We start from the raw sequence: 15,059 nt of genomic DNA, 5'->3' as shown, positions 1-15,059 counted from the left end.
AATAAATCACTCTTAATAGTATATGTAGTAAAAAAATATAGCATCAATTTGGTTAGCACACCTCATGAAAAGAAAATACATTTACTTTAAATTGTAGATGTTATGTTACTGCAATAGGGTCTTAGCTGCTTTCGTTTCAATTTGGTATATTTTTTCACTATATGATATATTATGAATGTAGTACTCTATTAAAATGCCTTCGTTATATTTAAGTATTGCTGTGGCACATTATTTTGGTATATTTTACAAATAATATCCCACTGTTTTGCTCTTATTCAAAATGGATGGAGGATATCGCACAGTCGAGCACTCTCGATTGTAGCTTTCTTACATGTTAAACGAATTCGTTAATATATATTTTTGTATTTTATATAATTATTTTCACTAAAGAGTAAGTGTATTTCAGTTTCACAGTTTGTTAAAATGTTTGCTGATGTTTAGGGATGATTTCCGACCTATTTAATCTCGGCAATTCCTCTTAACTAAGGCTGATGTGGATGACTTATCAGGTGTGACAACAGGTTGCCACATGCGTGTTCCATCACACGACTAAAAGGTGGAAAAAGTGGAAGATTTGCTCTCATTTGGCAAGACAGTTCTAGACAAGATGGCAACGGTATTAGACTTAAGTAGCTCAGATATTCAACAGCTGTGTCTCAAATATCTAAAAGGAAATGCTCAAGCTTCGAGCTTTGAAATTATTGATTCTAATTTGAAACGCACTTCAGATGCTCCCGAAGGATATTTAGGAAGTCATTTTCACCTGCAGGTGACACTAAAGCTGCAGCAGTGTGACGAACTAAAAACGATACGCTTCTTTTGCAAAGCTGCGCCCGAAGGAAATGCATCGAGGATGGAATATATTGAGGACTTTGGTGTCTTTCAAAGGGAGATTACAGCCTATAAACATGTGCTGCCTGATTTGCAAGCAGCGTGTGCTGAGATCGCTCCAAAGTGCTATTATGCAGATAAGAATCTGTTGATCTTTGAGAACCTCATTGATCAGGGATATCGCATGGGAGCAGGACGAGATGGAGTACTCAACTATGGACAACTTCATTGTGCCTTGAAGACATTGGCTGCTTTGCATGCTGGTTCGATTATAATGCATCTGCAAGGTAAGGAAAGAATACCGTTGGAGGAGCATGCGTATCCCTCGAATGTACGCAAGGAACACATGCGTATACGTTATTTTTATCAGACTTGCGAGGTCTTCAAAGAGCTTATTCAAACCTTACCCAAATACCAGAGCCAACTGGACTACATATTGAGTGAAGTTACTCAACGTATGGCCATCATATTTGAACTTTGTAAAGCGTCGAAAACACGTCTCAATGTCACGCTGCATGGCGACCTCTGGGCGAATAATATACTCTTCCAGTATGACAAATATGATGAGAAGCCGCTGCAGTGCCGCTTCGTGGATTTTCAGCTGCTACGCTATGCTCCACCTGCCATGGATTTGGCCACAATGCTGACCATTCCAACAACGCAACAATTTCGAGCTGGTCATCTCAATGAATTACTGGCGGAATATTATCGCTTCATGAAAGAGTATCTCAAAGAAGCGAACTTAAATATTGCCAACATCCTGCCCGAGGCTGAGTACTACGATTCGATAGAAGAGTATCGCATAGTCGGTATCATTGAGAGCTTGCAATTCAGCCATTTGGCTATGTTGCCACCAGCTTGCACTCAAGAGTTGACCAGCTCGGAAGATGGATTTAATGATTTCTTCAGTCACAAACGTATTGAAATCTGCATGAAAGCTTTCAAAACGGACGAACTATATAGAAATCGGATGACAGATATGCTGGAGGACTTTGTGGATAATTATGTTTTAAAGCCAACGAAATAATAAATAGCTTTTGCACCTTTGCTTTTGCTTTTCCCCTGCAATTCATAGCTTTTGAACGCTTCGTTAAGTTTTCGTTGTCTCTTTTTGGTTTTGGAATTCGAAAACTTTCAAGCTGAAGTTTATTTTTTTGGTGTTGCGGCTCTGCTCGTCGATGGCTTCAAGTTTGCAATTCAGTTGCCAAGAGGCCGCGTTCATATCAACAACTTGTTGACGCTTTTTCCAGACTGACTTTAAACGTTTTATCGGTCTTTGTTCGAGTCGGGATTACGCAGCATAAATTAAATTGAAGTGCAAATTTGAAGAGTTGATTTAAATATATAAAATCTTAAAGAAAAACATATTTAAATATGTGAGTTCATTTAGTGAATAATTAAAAATGAAATGAGAAATTTATGGTTTGCTTTGAGAAGTGAAATATTTCTACCAAGTTATTATCACTGTATCAAATTTATGCACTTTTTCTGCAAACAATTATCCTTTGACGTTGAGACACTTGACAAAAACAATTTGTTGCTTTGTCATTGCCAAAGCAAGTGCCAAAAGTTTGCCAACATTCAAATAAAATGCTGCAAAATATTTGCATTTGTTGAAGCAGGTGAAGGCGCACTGTAAAAAGCCATAAACAAACAAAACTAAAATAAATATAAAACTGCAAACGCGCAGAGAGACAAGAGAGTGACAGACAATCGACAAAGGGAAACAACAAGTCAAACTATTAAATGTGACAGTAGCTCTCGGTATATAATTCAATTCAACTGTCACGTTTTTCCAACAAACGCGACTGCAGCAGCAGAGAAAAAAATAAAATTCATTTACGAAAACTGCTATAAATTAATAAAAATAAACAATGCATATATTTTTTTTTGGCGGCGAGACGGTAGCATTATTGTGTTTTATTGTTATTGCTAGACTTAATCGCGAGTGTCGCACGTCTGCGATCAAAAAATGACGTAAAAAAGTGAGCAACGCTTAAAGCAGCTGCCCAGTTACTTACGAGTTTAAATGATCGTCACGCTGAATGGGAAATTACAAGAATTGAATATCAATATTGACCAAATGCGATATGACGATAGTCTTTGGTATTTGGCCATGAAGCAATCGCAATGTTTTTAAGCCACATTTCGTCATTAATTCAAGTGCGACTGCAAATGAGTTTGGCGGGGGGAAATTTCGCTATTCGATTTGAAATTGATTTAATAATCAATAATTTTATGCGTACTCAAAATTTGGCAATAAGTGAAATGGTTTTTAGGTAAATTATTTAAACATAAATTCAGTACAAATAAAATGTGTAAATTGCTTGTAATTTATGGCTATTAAATAATTAAATATATACTTAAAGTAATTCAATTTAGTTTTAATTTGAGTACAATTTACATTTAATTATAGAAATAATTGCATTTGAATTGTATTTAATTTGTGAAGTGTTCATTTGAATAACGTTGCGAATGAGTAATATTTGGGAGGAGAATAATTAGACGACAGTCTAGGCTACATTAAAGAGCTCTTCTTTCAATCATCGATAGAATTTGCATTTCCTATTTATTTTACTATCACTTTTCGCTCATATCAAATGATTCCTTATCCACTTCATTCACAACTTTTCAGCTAAACAGCTAAGCAATTTTATTTGTGCAAAACATTATTATCATTACTATCAACATGTTAGCATTGCCCCGCCTCAGTTGCATATTTGCTGCAGATTATGCAACTCGAGTTTGGAATGTTTTTGTTGCTGTTGTTATCTTCTTTCAGGTTTTCGAGGCATCGCTTTTGTGTGTCATGTGGTGCCACAGACTGTGACTGTGACTGTGACTCTGCCACAGATGTGTGGACACGAAATCGCTGCCTGTCTCTCTGTCTGTCCGTCCGTCCGTCCGTCTGTCTGACTGTCTCTGCTTGCTTACAGATGACAACAAGGCGTGTTGTTGGCTTTGATTGGGTCAATGGAATCCAATTGCCGTTTGTTTCGCTCGTTGCAGTTTTTTCGCTGCTGCTTTGCGTAGCCAAATTTGGGTCATCCGGTTAATTGGCAAAGATTGACGTATTGTTGTTCTACAAAAGTCGTCTACAAATTTGTTTACACTTTACACACACATTCCTATACAATTATATTTGCATACAATGAGGAAATAGTTGCACGCATCTCTTTTAACATCTGGAAAATAACTGGAACTGCAACTGAAACTGAAACTGCAATTCGTCGGTTAGCAGAGAGTGAAAGGTCGACGCAAGTAGGCCTTGATATCGCACATTGTCTTGAACCCAACCACTAACTCATTTCATCTTTTGTTTTCTTCATTTTTTTTGGCAAAGTGTTCGTAAAGACATCGAGCGCATTAAATTGCCCGCTTAACAGTTACAAGGTTGCTCCATTCGGGATCATTGCTTGGCATCATTCAACGAAGGCAAATTAAGCTTTAATTAAGCCTACGCTACTCTCTGATAAATTACACTTGACTTTAAAGCAGTGTTACAAAACAGTTGAGCATACAGTTGCTCTTCTAAAAATGATGAGTCTTGTTATGGGTTTTAAAGTGCATTCATCTTAAATCAATTGTTTCATTTTAAAACAATTGTAGGACAATTGAAATCGAATTATTATATTGAATTGAATTTACTTATATATAGATAAATAAATCTGACAATAAATAATTTAAAGCATTATCAATTTGATTTTCGTATACTTAATTTCTACAAATTAAACGTAACATAAAAACATCTTAATAAACCATAAATAATCCCAATGAGAATACATTTAATTTCTAAAATCCATTTAATTAATGTCTGTCAGCAATAATGTCGTTAGGACCAATTGAAAATGTGATAAATTACGTATACGTCGACGTATACTTAATCTAATGGAAAGAAAATCTATTAGTCTTTTCCAATTTGAATAAATTAGAGATACCAACAAATATTTGCTTCAATTGGTATGCATTGAAAGCTTTTCAATTAATTTCAACAACTTTTCTAATCAACAACTTTGTAAAATTGTTCAATGTAAAAGTGAAATAAAGTTGTAACAAGAGCGCGCTGCCTGCTATGATGTAAGTTTACATCTGTTTGTTAAAGAGCAAAACAAGTTAATGTTGAATGATGAATTGGCAAAAGAAGGGCACATAAAGTATGCGGCAAATGCAGCTGCCACAAGTGGCAATATCAAGTCCAAAGCTTACGTCATCGTCATCATCATCATGATTGTGGCGCATCTCGTAGACTGCCGGTTATCCAATTAAAAGCAAAGATCAGGGATAGTTTTCAGCAGCCAGCAGCAAAATGTGGGCCGTTCACATCTCAGCAACGATTTCGATATGCAATAATGTATTTCTCTTTTTTCGCTACATGTATTTTTTTTGTACATTTCTTTCTTTTTTTTCGTGGTGTACGCACCAAAGCGACGACGACGAGGCGACACAGCACGCGACATCTAGGAAATGACTGAGAGTCGTTCGCCTAGTCACAAGACGGCAACTTTTAGCCAACCTGCCGCAAACAAACACACACAGAAACACGGACACAAACACGCACTTGTAGCTACACGCATCCATTTTATACATAAGACCAAAAGCAACAGTTTGTTGGTTGACCAAGTCAGCTGACTTGAACGCTAACTAGTTGTCCAGTGTCTGGAGTGAAAAGCGGTCATTTAGGTTTTTAGGCGTGTTCCAGGCAGTGTCGTGGGGCGGGGGAAGGGAGGAGGTGCCACATATATGCGTACATGCGTGACAGGCGGAAACTTGTAATATCATATGCACGCTACACTTACGCAATGATCATAATACTACACTACTTTTGCTAATCATAATAATGATGATGATGATATAAATTCCGCCACAAGTGGAGATCTCGTTACTCATCTCTCGCTCTCCCTCTTTCTGTCTCTTTTTAGGTGCCTGCCCCATCGATATGGTTGTGCCCCGCTCGCGCTGCTCTTGATCACCTTGATCCTCAACGTTGCGGCACGTCCGCAGCACAACTTGCAACACATTGCCGTCTTAGAGAATGCCGCCTGGGAACAAACGTTGCCGCCACACTTTCAGAATCCATTCTATCAATCACCTCGAGTCCGACAAGCGTTGGCCAAATCCAGCTGGTTTGGACCCGGCGAACAAGTGGTAAAACAATCATTATTTATTGGCAGTTCTTTGGGTTGATTCTTAAGAGTTTCTTTTGACAGGTTCACGAGCGTCAGGCGGAGAAAATTCCACGCATGGAAATCTATAATGTGCTCTCTCATGCTGGTCTGTTGCCACGTCGTCATTACTTCTAAAAACATCTCATTTAATTGCATTTTGTTACATGCTGTATATAATATATCTCATAAAAACAATGAAAATAAAAAGATAGTCATTAATTTAAGCTAAAATCAGCAAAACTCTTTTTAAAACGCAATTCAAACTTAACAGAAAAAGAAAAGGAAAGTTTTAATTTTACTAAAAATAATAACTTTTTGAAGCCCTAGCTTGGCTATATCCTTAAGAATGTTAAAAGGACATACCATTTTCTATTCAGCATAAAAACGACTATTGAATGGCATTCACAAATTTTGAAAACTAAAAAAAAAAATTTTTTTAAATTTTGAAAAATGTTCAAAAATTTGCTAAAAATTGAAAAAGTCCTTGTAACTCAGCCATTTGAAGGACTATTGTGATGTCCTTTGGCACACTGATAATGCTTATCCTAAAAGTGAGGACTATAAAATAAAAAGGACGAAAGTCTTTGCAGGACTCAAGTTACAAGGACTTTTTTGTATAGAGAAAATAGTATATAACTCGGCCATATCCTGTCTGATCCTGTCGAGTCCGGTGTCAAACAACTTGTATTAGTAAGGACTATTGACTGACCAAAGGATATTCAAATCATCCTGTTGGTTGTCGAGTTATCCTGAATTTTGCGATTTCGACCATTTTTTTGGTCCTGAGAGCGAAATTTGACAAGTTTTCGTTCCTTAGATGACTTGCATATTTTTTAGTGCCAATTGATAAAGTATTTGCTTGGAAGTTTTAGGAACATACGTACCAATATATTTACCCTACTTACCTTTTCATTTTTGCCGAAAATGTAGTAATCAGGATACGTGTAAGGATGCCAAAATAAAGATAATAACAATAGTTCAGTAATTTGCAAAAATAACTGCATTTTATTTATGTAAATAATATTTAAGCAATGATTCTCATAGTTGGTCGTAGTTCATTTTATAAAAAAAAAACTCAATAATATTTGTTAAAACAACTAAATTAATTAATTATATAATTAACGCTGTCTGGAACTATTGTATGTGTGTGCGTGTGATCTACAGTTAAAACTCTAGGATTACGTCGTGCTTTGCCACACGTTGCAATCTCGCATCCAGCGTCTGTTGTTCCACCTCCTTGTTATTGATCTTCTCCAGTGCCGAATTCTGATCCAGCAACACTTTTCTAAGCTCTGTCTTCGTCTCTTTGTAGTCTTCCTGCTTCAGATCCGCCTCCTCCTCCTCATCCTCGTCTTCGTCTTGGCTTTCAGTGTGACCATTGCCATTCAGTATGCCGTTGCTAAGCGGCAGCTCATTTGTATCATTTGGCTCATCGCGTTCGCCAGGCGTTAAAAGCGATTTGATAAATTCCCCGCAGATCAGACTCATGGCGGGCATCGTGTGGGCGGACAAATTGACAAGCTGTAATCGAGAAGCGAATTTGAGGGCACATTAATGATATTAACCTTGACAAAGTTCATAAAAATATATTAGTTTTTTTTTTCTAATCTAGTTGTTGTTGCCGCATACCCTGGACAATATTAAAGTGGGTATATTAATAGAGAGAGAGACAGAGAGTAAACTCTTTAGTTTACGACTTGGAATTAAGTGAGATTTCAAATGCTTCAAGTTGATTAAAGGGTAACTCAAAGTCAAGCCTCCGCACGTGTGAAGAACGCTCTTGATATTTTTTTGGGCGCTCGCACAGATTGTGGTTCAAGTTCCTATGCTCTTAGTAATCACATTTATTTTGTACGGATCGTTGTTGTTGGTTTTTTTTTTATGAGTTTTGTCATTGCCATGTGCCGTGAAACACACTAAACTCAACCTAAATTAAAGTGGCCAAGTTTCGCAGAAGTCTATTAACCTTCGCGCATGCGTTTGTTTTGCAGGTGACATTTCTGTTGTGAAATCATCGTAGAAATAAATAATTTCAAATTTGTCATCGCTCATCCGCCCTGATGTACAAGTATTTCTGATGAATTGCTAATTAAGAAATTGTGGAGCAGGAAGCAGACACAAAGTGTCAGCAACAGCAGCAGCAACAGCATCCAAAGTGAATCAGAGGCGCAGCTTGAAGAAACCAACGCAAACCAGACGCCAAAAAATATATAGGCTATATACTATGTAGTCAATGTGTAAGTGTGTAATGCAATTAAGCCAATAAGCGACAAGTGCTCGCATAATAATTATTATTACAAAGCCACAACCCACGCTTCGCTCTCTCCCATGGGAAATTACAGGCCATCACACACACACACATTAATGTATTGCGATTTGCACTCTCATAAAGTAGCCACAACAAATGCAAATGCGGCGAACTATTGAACCACATAATAAGCTTAAAAGAGCAAAAGAGCACAACTATCAAAAAAAAAGATAGAAAATAGTGTTATAGCTACGCATAAACAAAACAAATTGAATAACAAAGCGCCGAGAGAACAAGCAAGGGAGAGAGAGAGAGTAATGAGAGCTTACGTGTGAGCGCAAGCTCTTTTGGAGTGGGCGGCTGCAGTAAATGCAGCGTCAGCATAACTGTGTCGATGTGTGTGGGAGAGAGCACAAACGAAGAGAGCAAGAGAGAGTGCACGCAACAATAACAAACCGAACTTTACGGGCAAAGTCTCGTGTATTAGAATTATGAGAGCGCGTCACGCACGAAGCGGCTGCTGTCGACCGCGCTGCCGACATCGCTGCTAGCGTCGCTGTAGCAGCAGATTGGCGTATAAATTGCATTGAGCGGCAACAGCCGTTCAACACTTCGCCTTTGTATTTTGCACAAACAACAACGAGCAGCAGCAGCAGCAGCAAACCGAGCCGGAGAGAGCGTGACTGAACAACGAACAGCAGCAAGCAGGCAGGCAGGCAAACGGAAGCGCGTGCCGCAAAAGTTTACGGAAATCAAAAAAATAAATATCAAGAAGCAGCGTTAAGTTCACGGACCACGAAACCCAAATTGACAATAAATAAATTCTCGTCAATTATTTATTAAATAATTGAAGAGAAGCGCGCAGAATAAAAAGTGCAACAAAAAGTGCAAGAAAATGTGGCCCAACTTTATTGCAATCATTTCGTTGCTGTGCCTGGCATTATTTGCCTGGGCCCAAGCTGGACCCGTGCCAATTGTGAATGAGGTGAGTGTTCAAGGGAGAATGCAAGGAAGGAGGGGAGAAGGAAGGAAGGTGTTGTGTGGAGTGTGAAGAGAGCAGGAAGTGAACTAAGAAAAAGAAGAGTTGACGAGTTCAAGCAATTTATGTGGCACAATGACATTTCCTTACTTCCTCATATTATTACATATGTGACCAAGCAGAGAAATACCCGGTATTCCGGGTCGAGAGTACAACGACGAGTGCATTGGACAATGTTAATTAAAAGATTACTTTCTAATAATTGACAAGCACGACTTGGGCGGCTGTTAATCAGCACAACTATTTATAGCGGCGCCCCTTAACTGTTCATCGAGTATACGACGAGTCGCCCCGATCACAATAAATAATTCCATTTGCTTATATAATGCGCGGCGGGTGTGACATCTCTCTCATCGTTATCAATTTCTCCTCCACAAAAATACACAAAAAATTTATTCAAAAATAACAAAGTGATTAATGCGTACTATACGTTGTTATAGATTACAATAATCACTTCGCTAAAGCAAGGCTAAAGCTCGATCTTAGCTATAGTCATATCCTTTGGCAAGTTCAATTCCAACAGACCTAGGGCAATCTCTGATCTACTTAAACTGTTGCCAAGCCGTGATATATATCTGAGGCAATTGAAAGGCATCCAGAAATACAATAAGCTTGCGGCTCTAAGAGAATGACGTTATTAAAATCAATTGAAATTATTCAAATTGAGTTGAAAATAGTGCTGAGTTCGGATTTTACGCTGCTGCTGCAGTAGTGGCAAAAATAAAACGATCACGAGATCTTGTTAAATAGGGTGTCACAAGGAAAAGAGATTAAGGAGGCCTGGTTATAGATAAAGAGAGCGAATTAATGTCATTATTCATAATAATAAATAATCATGTGTTCACTATTTTTCTACTTTCTATGAAATGTAGCACCATCAACTGATGCCCAAGGTGCCCCAATGGCATTGTTTGCGTTACTTTAAACACGATGTGCTGATGATGCGACGTTGTCGCCATTTGCGTGTTCCTACGGCGCCACGTCTTGGTGATGTGCTCATACGCAAAAGAAAGAAATAGACTTGGAAGCAACAACAACAACACCAAAGTGAACAGCAACAACAACAACAACTGAACACGACTGAGCAACAATACGAATTACAATTGCAATTACAAATCAAATTACAACAGGATTTATAACAAGACCAAAGCTAAACCAAAAACAAAAACAAAAATCAAAAAATATTTATAAAATATTTGATTGTATTTAATCGAACCTAATCTTAAGACTAACCACTTGTACTTCATAGCACGTAAGGTTTCAATAAACAAAGACAAACAACAACAACAACAACTAAAAGTGAGAAATGCATCGAGTTATAGAAATGAAACAAATAAACCAAAGACTTAATTCGACTGCAAGTTCAATTCAAATTATAGAGAAGAGAAGCAAATAAATTAAAGACTTAACTCTACTATAAATTCCACTCAAATTAATAACAAATAAAATACTTTTTTGTAGCATACATTACGGAGTTGATTCTTTTCTATTACGGCCGTTAATCTCGAAAGGAATTTGAAATTCCATTGTTGTTTCTTTGTATCTTAGGAATGGGTTTAAATTACAAAAATTAACTTCTTGTCTTCTTATATAGACAATCGATAAGTGCATTCAATAAAAAAAGGAGTGAAAAGTACTTGAATGAATCTAAATTTAATGGAAATTGTGTCGACCGAATTATTCGTATACATTTTGAGTAGCAATTTAAATTGCAAATAATTTAGTAATTCTCTTAGGATATTTTAAAAGCTGATATTATAATTTCACAATATTGAAATTGAATTTAAAATCAAAACCTACTCAAAACAAATCAAATTATAGAAAAATCTGAAGGTTCGCAAAATAATTCAAGCTCTTGTAAAGATTAGAGGCTTCCCAAAGTAATGCAAATCCAAATCAAAATAGCCTTTGAGAGACAGAATTCAGCAGAAATGCTAAATATGCACAACACATATCAAGTTATTCGAATTGCAACCAGCCTACTTCTCAAGTTTCCCTTAAATTGATTTAAATAATGCCAACTCACCGCATTGACTGAACTGTGGACACCACGACCCACAATAAGTGGACCTTTTCGCTGCGCAATCTCAGTGTTCTCGGCATTCTTCTGCCTAGCGACAAAGGCACCAAAGGTTGCATACTGCAGCAGCTGCTCGTCAGCTGGCTGGGCAAACGAAATGGGCGCTGGTGCATCATCCGTTATAGTCTGACCTGGCAATGCCAGATAGACAATCTCCTTTTCGTTGGTGAGCATGTGAAGCGTCGACTGCGCCTGCCAATCCACATTGATGGAGCTCTGTTTGGGCTGGCGACGTGGCAGCCAAACCAGACCGTGCAGCTGGGGCAGATTGCTGCGCTGATAGATGGGCAGTGGCACATTTGGCTGGAAGACGTGCACTGCCAGGCAGCAAATAAAAAAAAATGATTAGCAAGATAATATGCACATCTATTTCAACTACTCACGTTCATTGTTACGCGTGACGGCGGCTATCAGATTGGTGAGCGGATCAAAGGCCAATTGGCGCACCGAGAGTTTCAGACCCGCCTGCAGACGCAACGTCATCAGATTCCAGATGAGCACACGCGTCTCTGTGCAGACAGCAACCAAATGCGCCTGCGCTCCAGATCCAAATTGCACATGCGATATCTGCGCTGAGCCTTGCAAGGGAGCAAGCTTCTCGCCGGATTCCTTGGCTTTCATTGAACCCTTTTTTGAATGGATTGAGGTATGGCAGGCCTGCTGACTTGTCTGCTTTCGCTGACTTGGTGCTCTTCACCAGCTTCATTGACTTGTACGACTTCTTGTCTAGCTTGCCTGAGTTATTTATACGTTTCACCTTTTCTGCTGGCTTTGTCGTCTCGTCCAGTTGCAGCATGCTAAACAGCGGTAATATTTCGTGCCTGTCGAGTTCATAGTTTTGTCGCCGTTTCTTCAGTTGCAGCAGACGAACTTTCGCCTTGAAGCGTTGACGTGGCTGCAACCTATGCAAGCGCTCGTTAAGCGTGCGAACACGCTCATTAGCCGACTGTGGTTCTACCCCACACATTTGCAGATGCGCCTTGAGGCTTTTCTGAAAGGCTGTGCTCACGTAGCACTCGATGTCAAAGTGACGCAGCAGCTGCAGCTTCTGATGCAGCCCCAATTCGGCCATTTGCATGATGTGCTTATAGATTTCCTGCTTGCTTGGTTCCTTGGCCGTCGACGACTGTCTCTGACTCTGATTACTGGACGACGGACTTGCCATCAATTGTTGTGCCTGCTGCACCAGTTTTTTGTCGTTGCTGTTGAGTAGCGTCTGCAGCAATCCCCACAACTGTTGTCGCTGCTGCACCAACTCCGTGCGTGTCCCATTGATTGCCGTATGCGAGAGACGCACCTGTGCCTTGGACACGACACCATCATAGCCAGCGGAGGTGCTGAGGGCATGTAGCAATCGCAGCGTCCGCGCATCAAATAGCACCAGCGTGTGGCCATAGCCTGCGGCCAACAGTGAGCCATCCTGGGAGAAGCAGATGGACTCCAGTCTCTGGTGTTTGTAGCTTGCTTGAGCCTCACAAGTCCACATCACGCTGCGCTTGTAAATGTTCTCTGAATCGGTTAATGTCCACAGTTTGATGACATTATCCTTGCCGGCACTAGCGCAGCGCAGATTGTCCACTTGAAACTGATTGGAGAAGACAATGGCCACAAAGCCATCCTGATGCGGCAGTTCAATGTTTGTGTTCAGCTTGTAGCTGCAAAAGATAGAAAAGAAAATGAGTATGCTTGTAACACAAATTCAGGAATTATGCACAAAATTAATTGTACTGTTGGATAGAAAATTCAATTAAAAAATATTGCTGATTATTGCAAAATTTGACTTACGTTTGCAGTTTTTCCTGGTATTGCCAGAACTTCAATTGCAGTTCAGGGAAATTTTGTTGATCGTTGTAAACTTCACCTGTAGCCATCCAGTTAATGTTGAAAGCGGCACGCGTCACACAAGTGTTGTAAATGATGGTTCTTGGTTCCGCCGACTGAACATTGCCTTCCACCACCCGCAACTAAAAAACAAACATGAATTCATAGAAGAAACAGTCTTTTAAAAGTTATCAACTCACATTATATAGCAAACTCTTGGTATACGCCGAATAGAACTGCAATTGTCCAATGCGTCCATTGAGCACCAGCGAATTTGTGCGTGGATTCAAGCACAAACCAATAGGGAACAAACCATTGTCGCCGTTGTCAGACAGAGCATAGGTGAAATGTTGCAAAGTTGACAGCAGTTTCATCTCATTGGGATCGACAAATTGCAGGGCATTGTCAGCGGTGCAGACCAAAAGTTTCTCGTTGCCATCACTGATCACAATGTGCTTGAGCACGCTGGACATACGTGGCAGAAAGCTGCGCTCCTGCGTACTTGTCAGCGACCACTTGACGAGCACACGCTCCAAGCCGCCGCTGTAGAAACTCATGCCCGTGGGCGTGAAGGCAATGCAAGAGACGGCCGAGCTGTGCCAATGATGCACTGTGCGCTGCAGCGACTCGGGATTGTCGAACTGACGCCAGATGAGAACTTGACCGTATTGGGTGCCTATGGCTGCCATTTGCTCGAATGGACTAAGACGAATGCAAGTGAGAGGCATACGGTTCTTGAAGCTAAAGCATTGCCATGTCTCGTACTGCACAAAGTGCACAGACATGAATTGTGCTATAGCAATATACTTGAAGGCGCCTTTGCTCACATCCACAACAGGTGTTTGAGTTCTGTAAATCAAGAAGAAACTTGTAATTTATCAAAATTTAAGGGAAAACTTTGTACTCACCTCAATCTCAAACTACAATTAACATCAATCTGCGCTCCGGTGTTGGTGTTAAACACAAACCATTTCATTGTATTGGCACTGTTGTGCTTTGCGGTAACAAAGGCGCAGGCGGTTTCACCTCCCTTATACAGATTCAACAGATTGCATGTTACCACTTCGGTATAGTCGCTGTCCAGATTCAACCTGACCTCTTTCTGCACCACGCCAGTGCGCCAATGCCAGCGCAACAGTTGTCCGCTGCTTGTGCAGCCTAACAGTAAATCTGGATGCTTCACATCCAGTTCCAAACTGATCAAAGGCGATGTTGCATCGTCTAATTCACGGGTCAATTCGCCGGTGCTGGTGACAAACACCTGCACCTTTTGGTTGCAGCGCACAAAGATGAATCTAATATAATTTTTAATTAATACCAACTCCAAAAGAAGCAAGACCTTCAATTCAATAACTAACCTGCCCTGTTCGGAGAAAACGGGCGCATGTTCAACAATGCTGCCGCCCGCCAAATGCTGCAGCTCCAGTCGATCTTCGTCGTCAAAATTCATGGCTGTCACTTTGCTGCAGCCTTTAATAGCAGTTTAAACTGCCAGCACACTATTAAATCTATTAATATTTAGCGAAATAACTGCGTATTTATGTACAAGTATTTTGAAGAGAGCCCACGAAAGAAGCACACAAGCCGCACGTGTAGCTGTTTCTTGCAGTGTTGCTCGACTTGCTCGGCAGTGTTGTGAAACCGACTTTTCACATTTCGATTGCGGCTACTGCGCGCGAATTATCAATTGTTTATGTGGCAGCACTTATCGATTACAAATCTAATGTACTACAAATCAATAAACTAATGCAATTAATAAAATAAATAAATTATAATATTAATATTCATTTTTGTGGGCTTATCAGCATGGCAAACTAAAATCGCAAATACATAACATCGATTAATAATACTTCTAAACGATATTAGTTATCGATG

General features: G+C 39.6%; 4 protein-coding genes across 4 annotated transcripts; 3 read left to right on the top strand and 1 right to left on the bottom strand.

The window, feature by feature from the left end:
- Window positions 1-569: 569 nt before the first annotated feature.
- On the top strand, window positions 570-2,190 carry LOC132798762 (uncharacterized). The gene has a single exon (XM_060810731.1). The coding sequence runs from the start codon at window positions 608-610 to the stop codon at window positions 1,856-1,858; it is 1,251 nt and encodes a 416-aa protein (XP_060666714.1). The 5' UTR covers window positions 570-607; the 3' UTR covers window positions 1,859-2,190.
- Window positions 2,118-6,216, top strand: LOC132798763 (uncharacterized). Its single transcript, XM_060810732.1, has 3 exons — window positions 2,118-2,207; window positions 5,751-5,976; window positions 6,039-6,216. Coding segments are annotated over exons 1-3 (321 nt in total). The 5' UTR covers window positions 2,118-2,205; the 3' UTR covers window positions 6,132-6,216.
- Window positions 6,217-7,061: 845 nt separating this feature from the next.
- On the bottom strand, window positions 7,062-14,821 carry LOC132788777 (WD repeat-containing protein 75). The gene is made up of 8 exons (XM_060796352.1): window positions 14,543-14,821; window positions 14,093-14,479; window positions 13,385-14,033; window positions 13,149-13,327; window positions 12,121-13,018; window positions 11,747-12,035; window positions 11,310-11,680; window positions 7,062-7,517 (listed from the first exon to the last, which is right to left on the bottom strand). The coding sequence occupies exons 1-8, from the start codon at window positions 14,632-14,634 to the stop codon at window positions 7,161-7,163; spliced, it is 3,222 nt and encodes a 1,073-aa protein (XP_060652335.1). The 5' UTR covers window positions 14,635-14,821; the 3' UTR covers window positions 7,062-7,160.
- LOC132788770 (uncharacterized) lies at window positions 8,848-10,748 on the top strand. The gene is made up of 2 exons (XM_060796338.1): window positions 8,848-9,229; window positions 10,156-10,748. Exons 1-2 carry the CDS (start codon window positions 9,140-9,142, stop codon window positions 10,300-10,302), a joined length of 237 nt encoding a protein of 78 aa, XP_060652321.1. The 5' UTR covers window positions 8,848-9,139; the 3' UTR covers window positions 10,303-10,748.
- Window positions 14,822-15,059: the final 238 nt, after the last annotated feature.

The sequence above is a fragment of the Drosophila nasuta genome, chromosome 2L (assembly GCF_023558535.2).
Source record: "Drosophila nasuta strain 15112-1781.00 chromosome 2L, ASM2355853v1, whole genome shotgun sequence".
Taxonomy (NCBI): domain Eukaryota; kingdom Metazoa; phylum Arthropoda; class Insecta; order Diptera; family Drosophilidae; genus Drosophila; species Drosophila nasuta.
This window is presented reverse-complemented; position numbering and strand designations above follow the sequence as displayed.

What these genes read in the sequence shown, in the direction of transcription:
- LOC132788770 (XM_060796338.1), top strand. Translation starts at nt 9,140, where the DNA reads ATGTGGCCCAACTTTATTGCAATCATTTCGTTGCTGTGCCTGGCATTA. An exon ending in CCGTGCCAATTGTGAATGAG is followed by an intron (nt 9,230 to 10,155) that starts GTGAGTGTTCAA and finishes TATGAAATGTAG; the next exon opens with CACCATCAACTGATGCCCAA.
- LOC132788777 (XM_060796352.1), bottom strand. Translation starts at nt 14,634, where the DNA reads ATGAATTTTGACGACGAAGATCGACTGGAGCTGCAGCATTTGGCGGGC. An exon ending in CGACAAAGCCAGCAGAAAAG is followed by an intron (nt 12,036 to 12,120) that starts GTGAAACGTATA and finishes AGTCAGCGAAAG; the next exon opens with CAGACAAGTCAGCAGGCCTG. An exon ending in CGTCACGCGTAACAATGAAC is followed by an intron (nt 11,681 to 11,746) that starts GTGAGTAGTTGA and finishes GCTGCCTGGCAG; the next exon opens with TGCACGTCTTCCAGCCAAAT.
- LOC132798762 (XM_060810731.1), top strand. Translation starts at nt 608, where the DNA reads ATGGCAACGGTATTAGACTTAAGTAGCTCAGATATTCAACAGCTGTGT.
- LOC132798763 (XM_060810732.1), top strand. An exon ending in TTGGACCCGGCGAACAAGTG is followed by an intron (nt 5,977 to 6,038) that starts GTAAAACAATCA and finishes TTCTTTTGACAG; the next exon opens with GTTCACGAGCGTCAGGCGGA.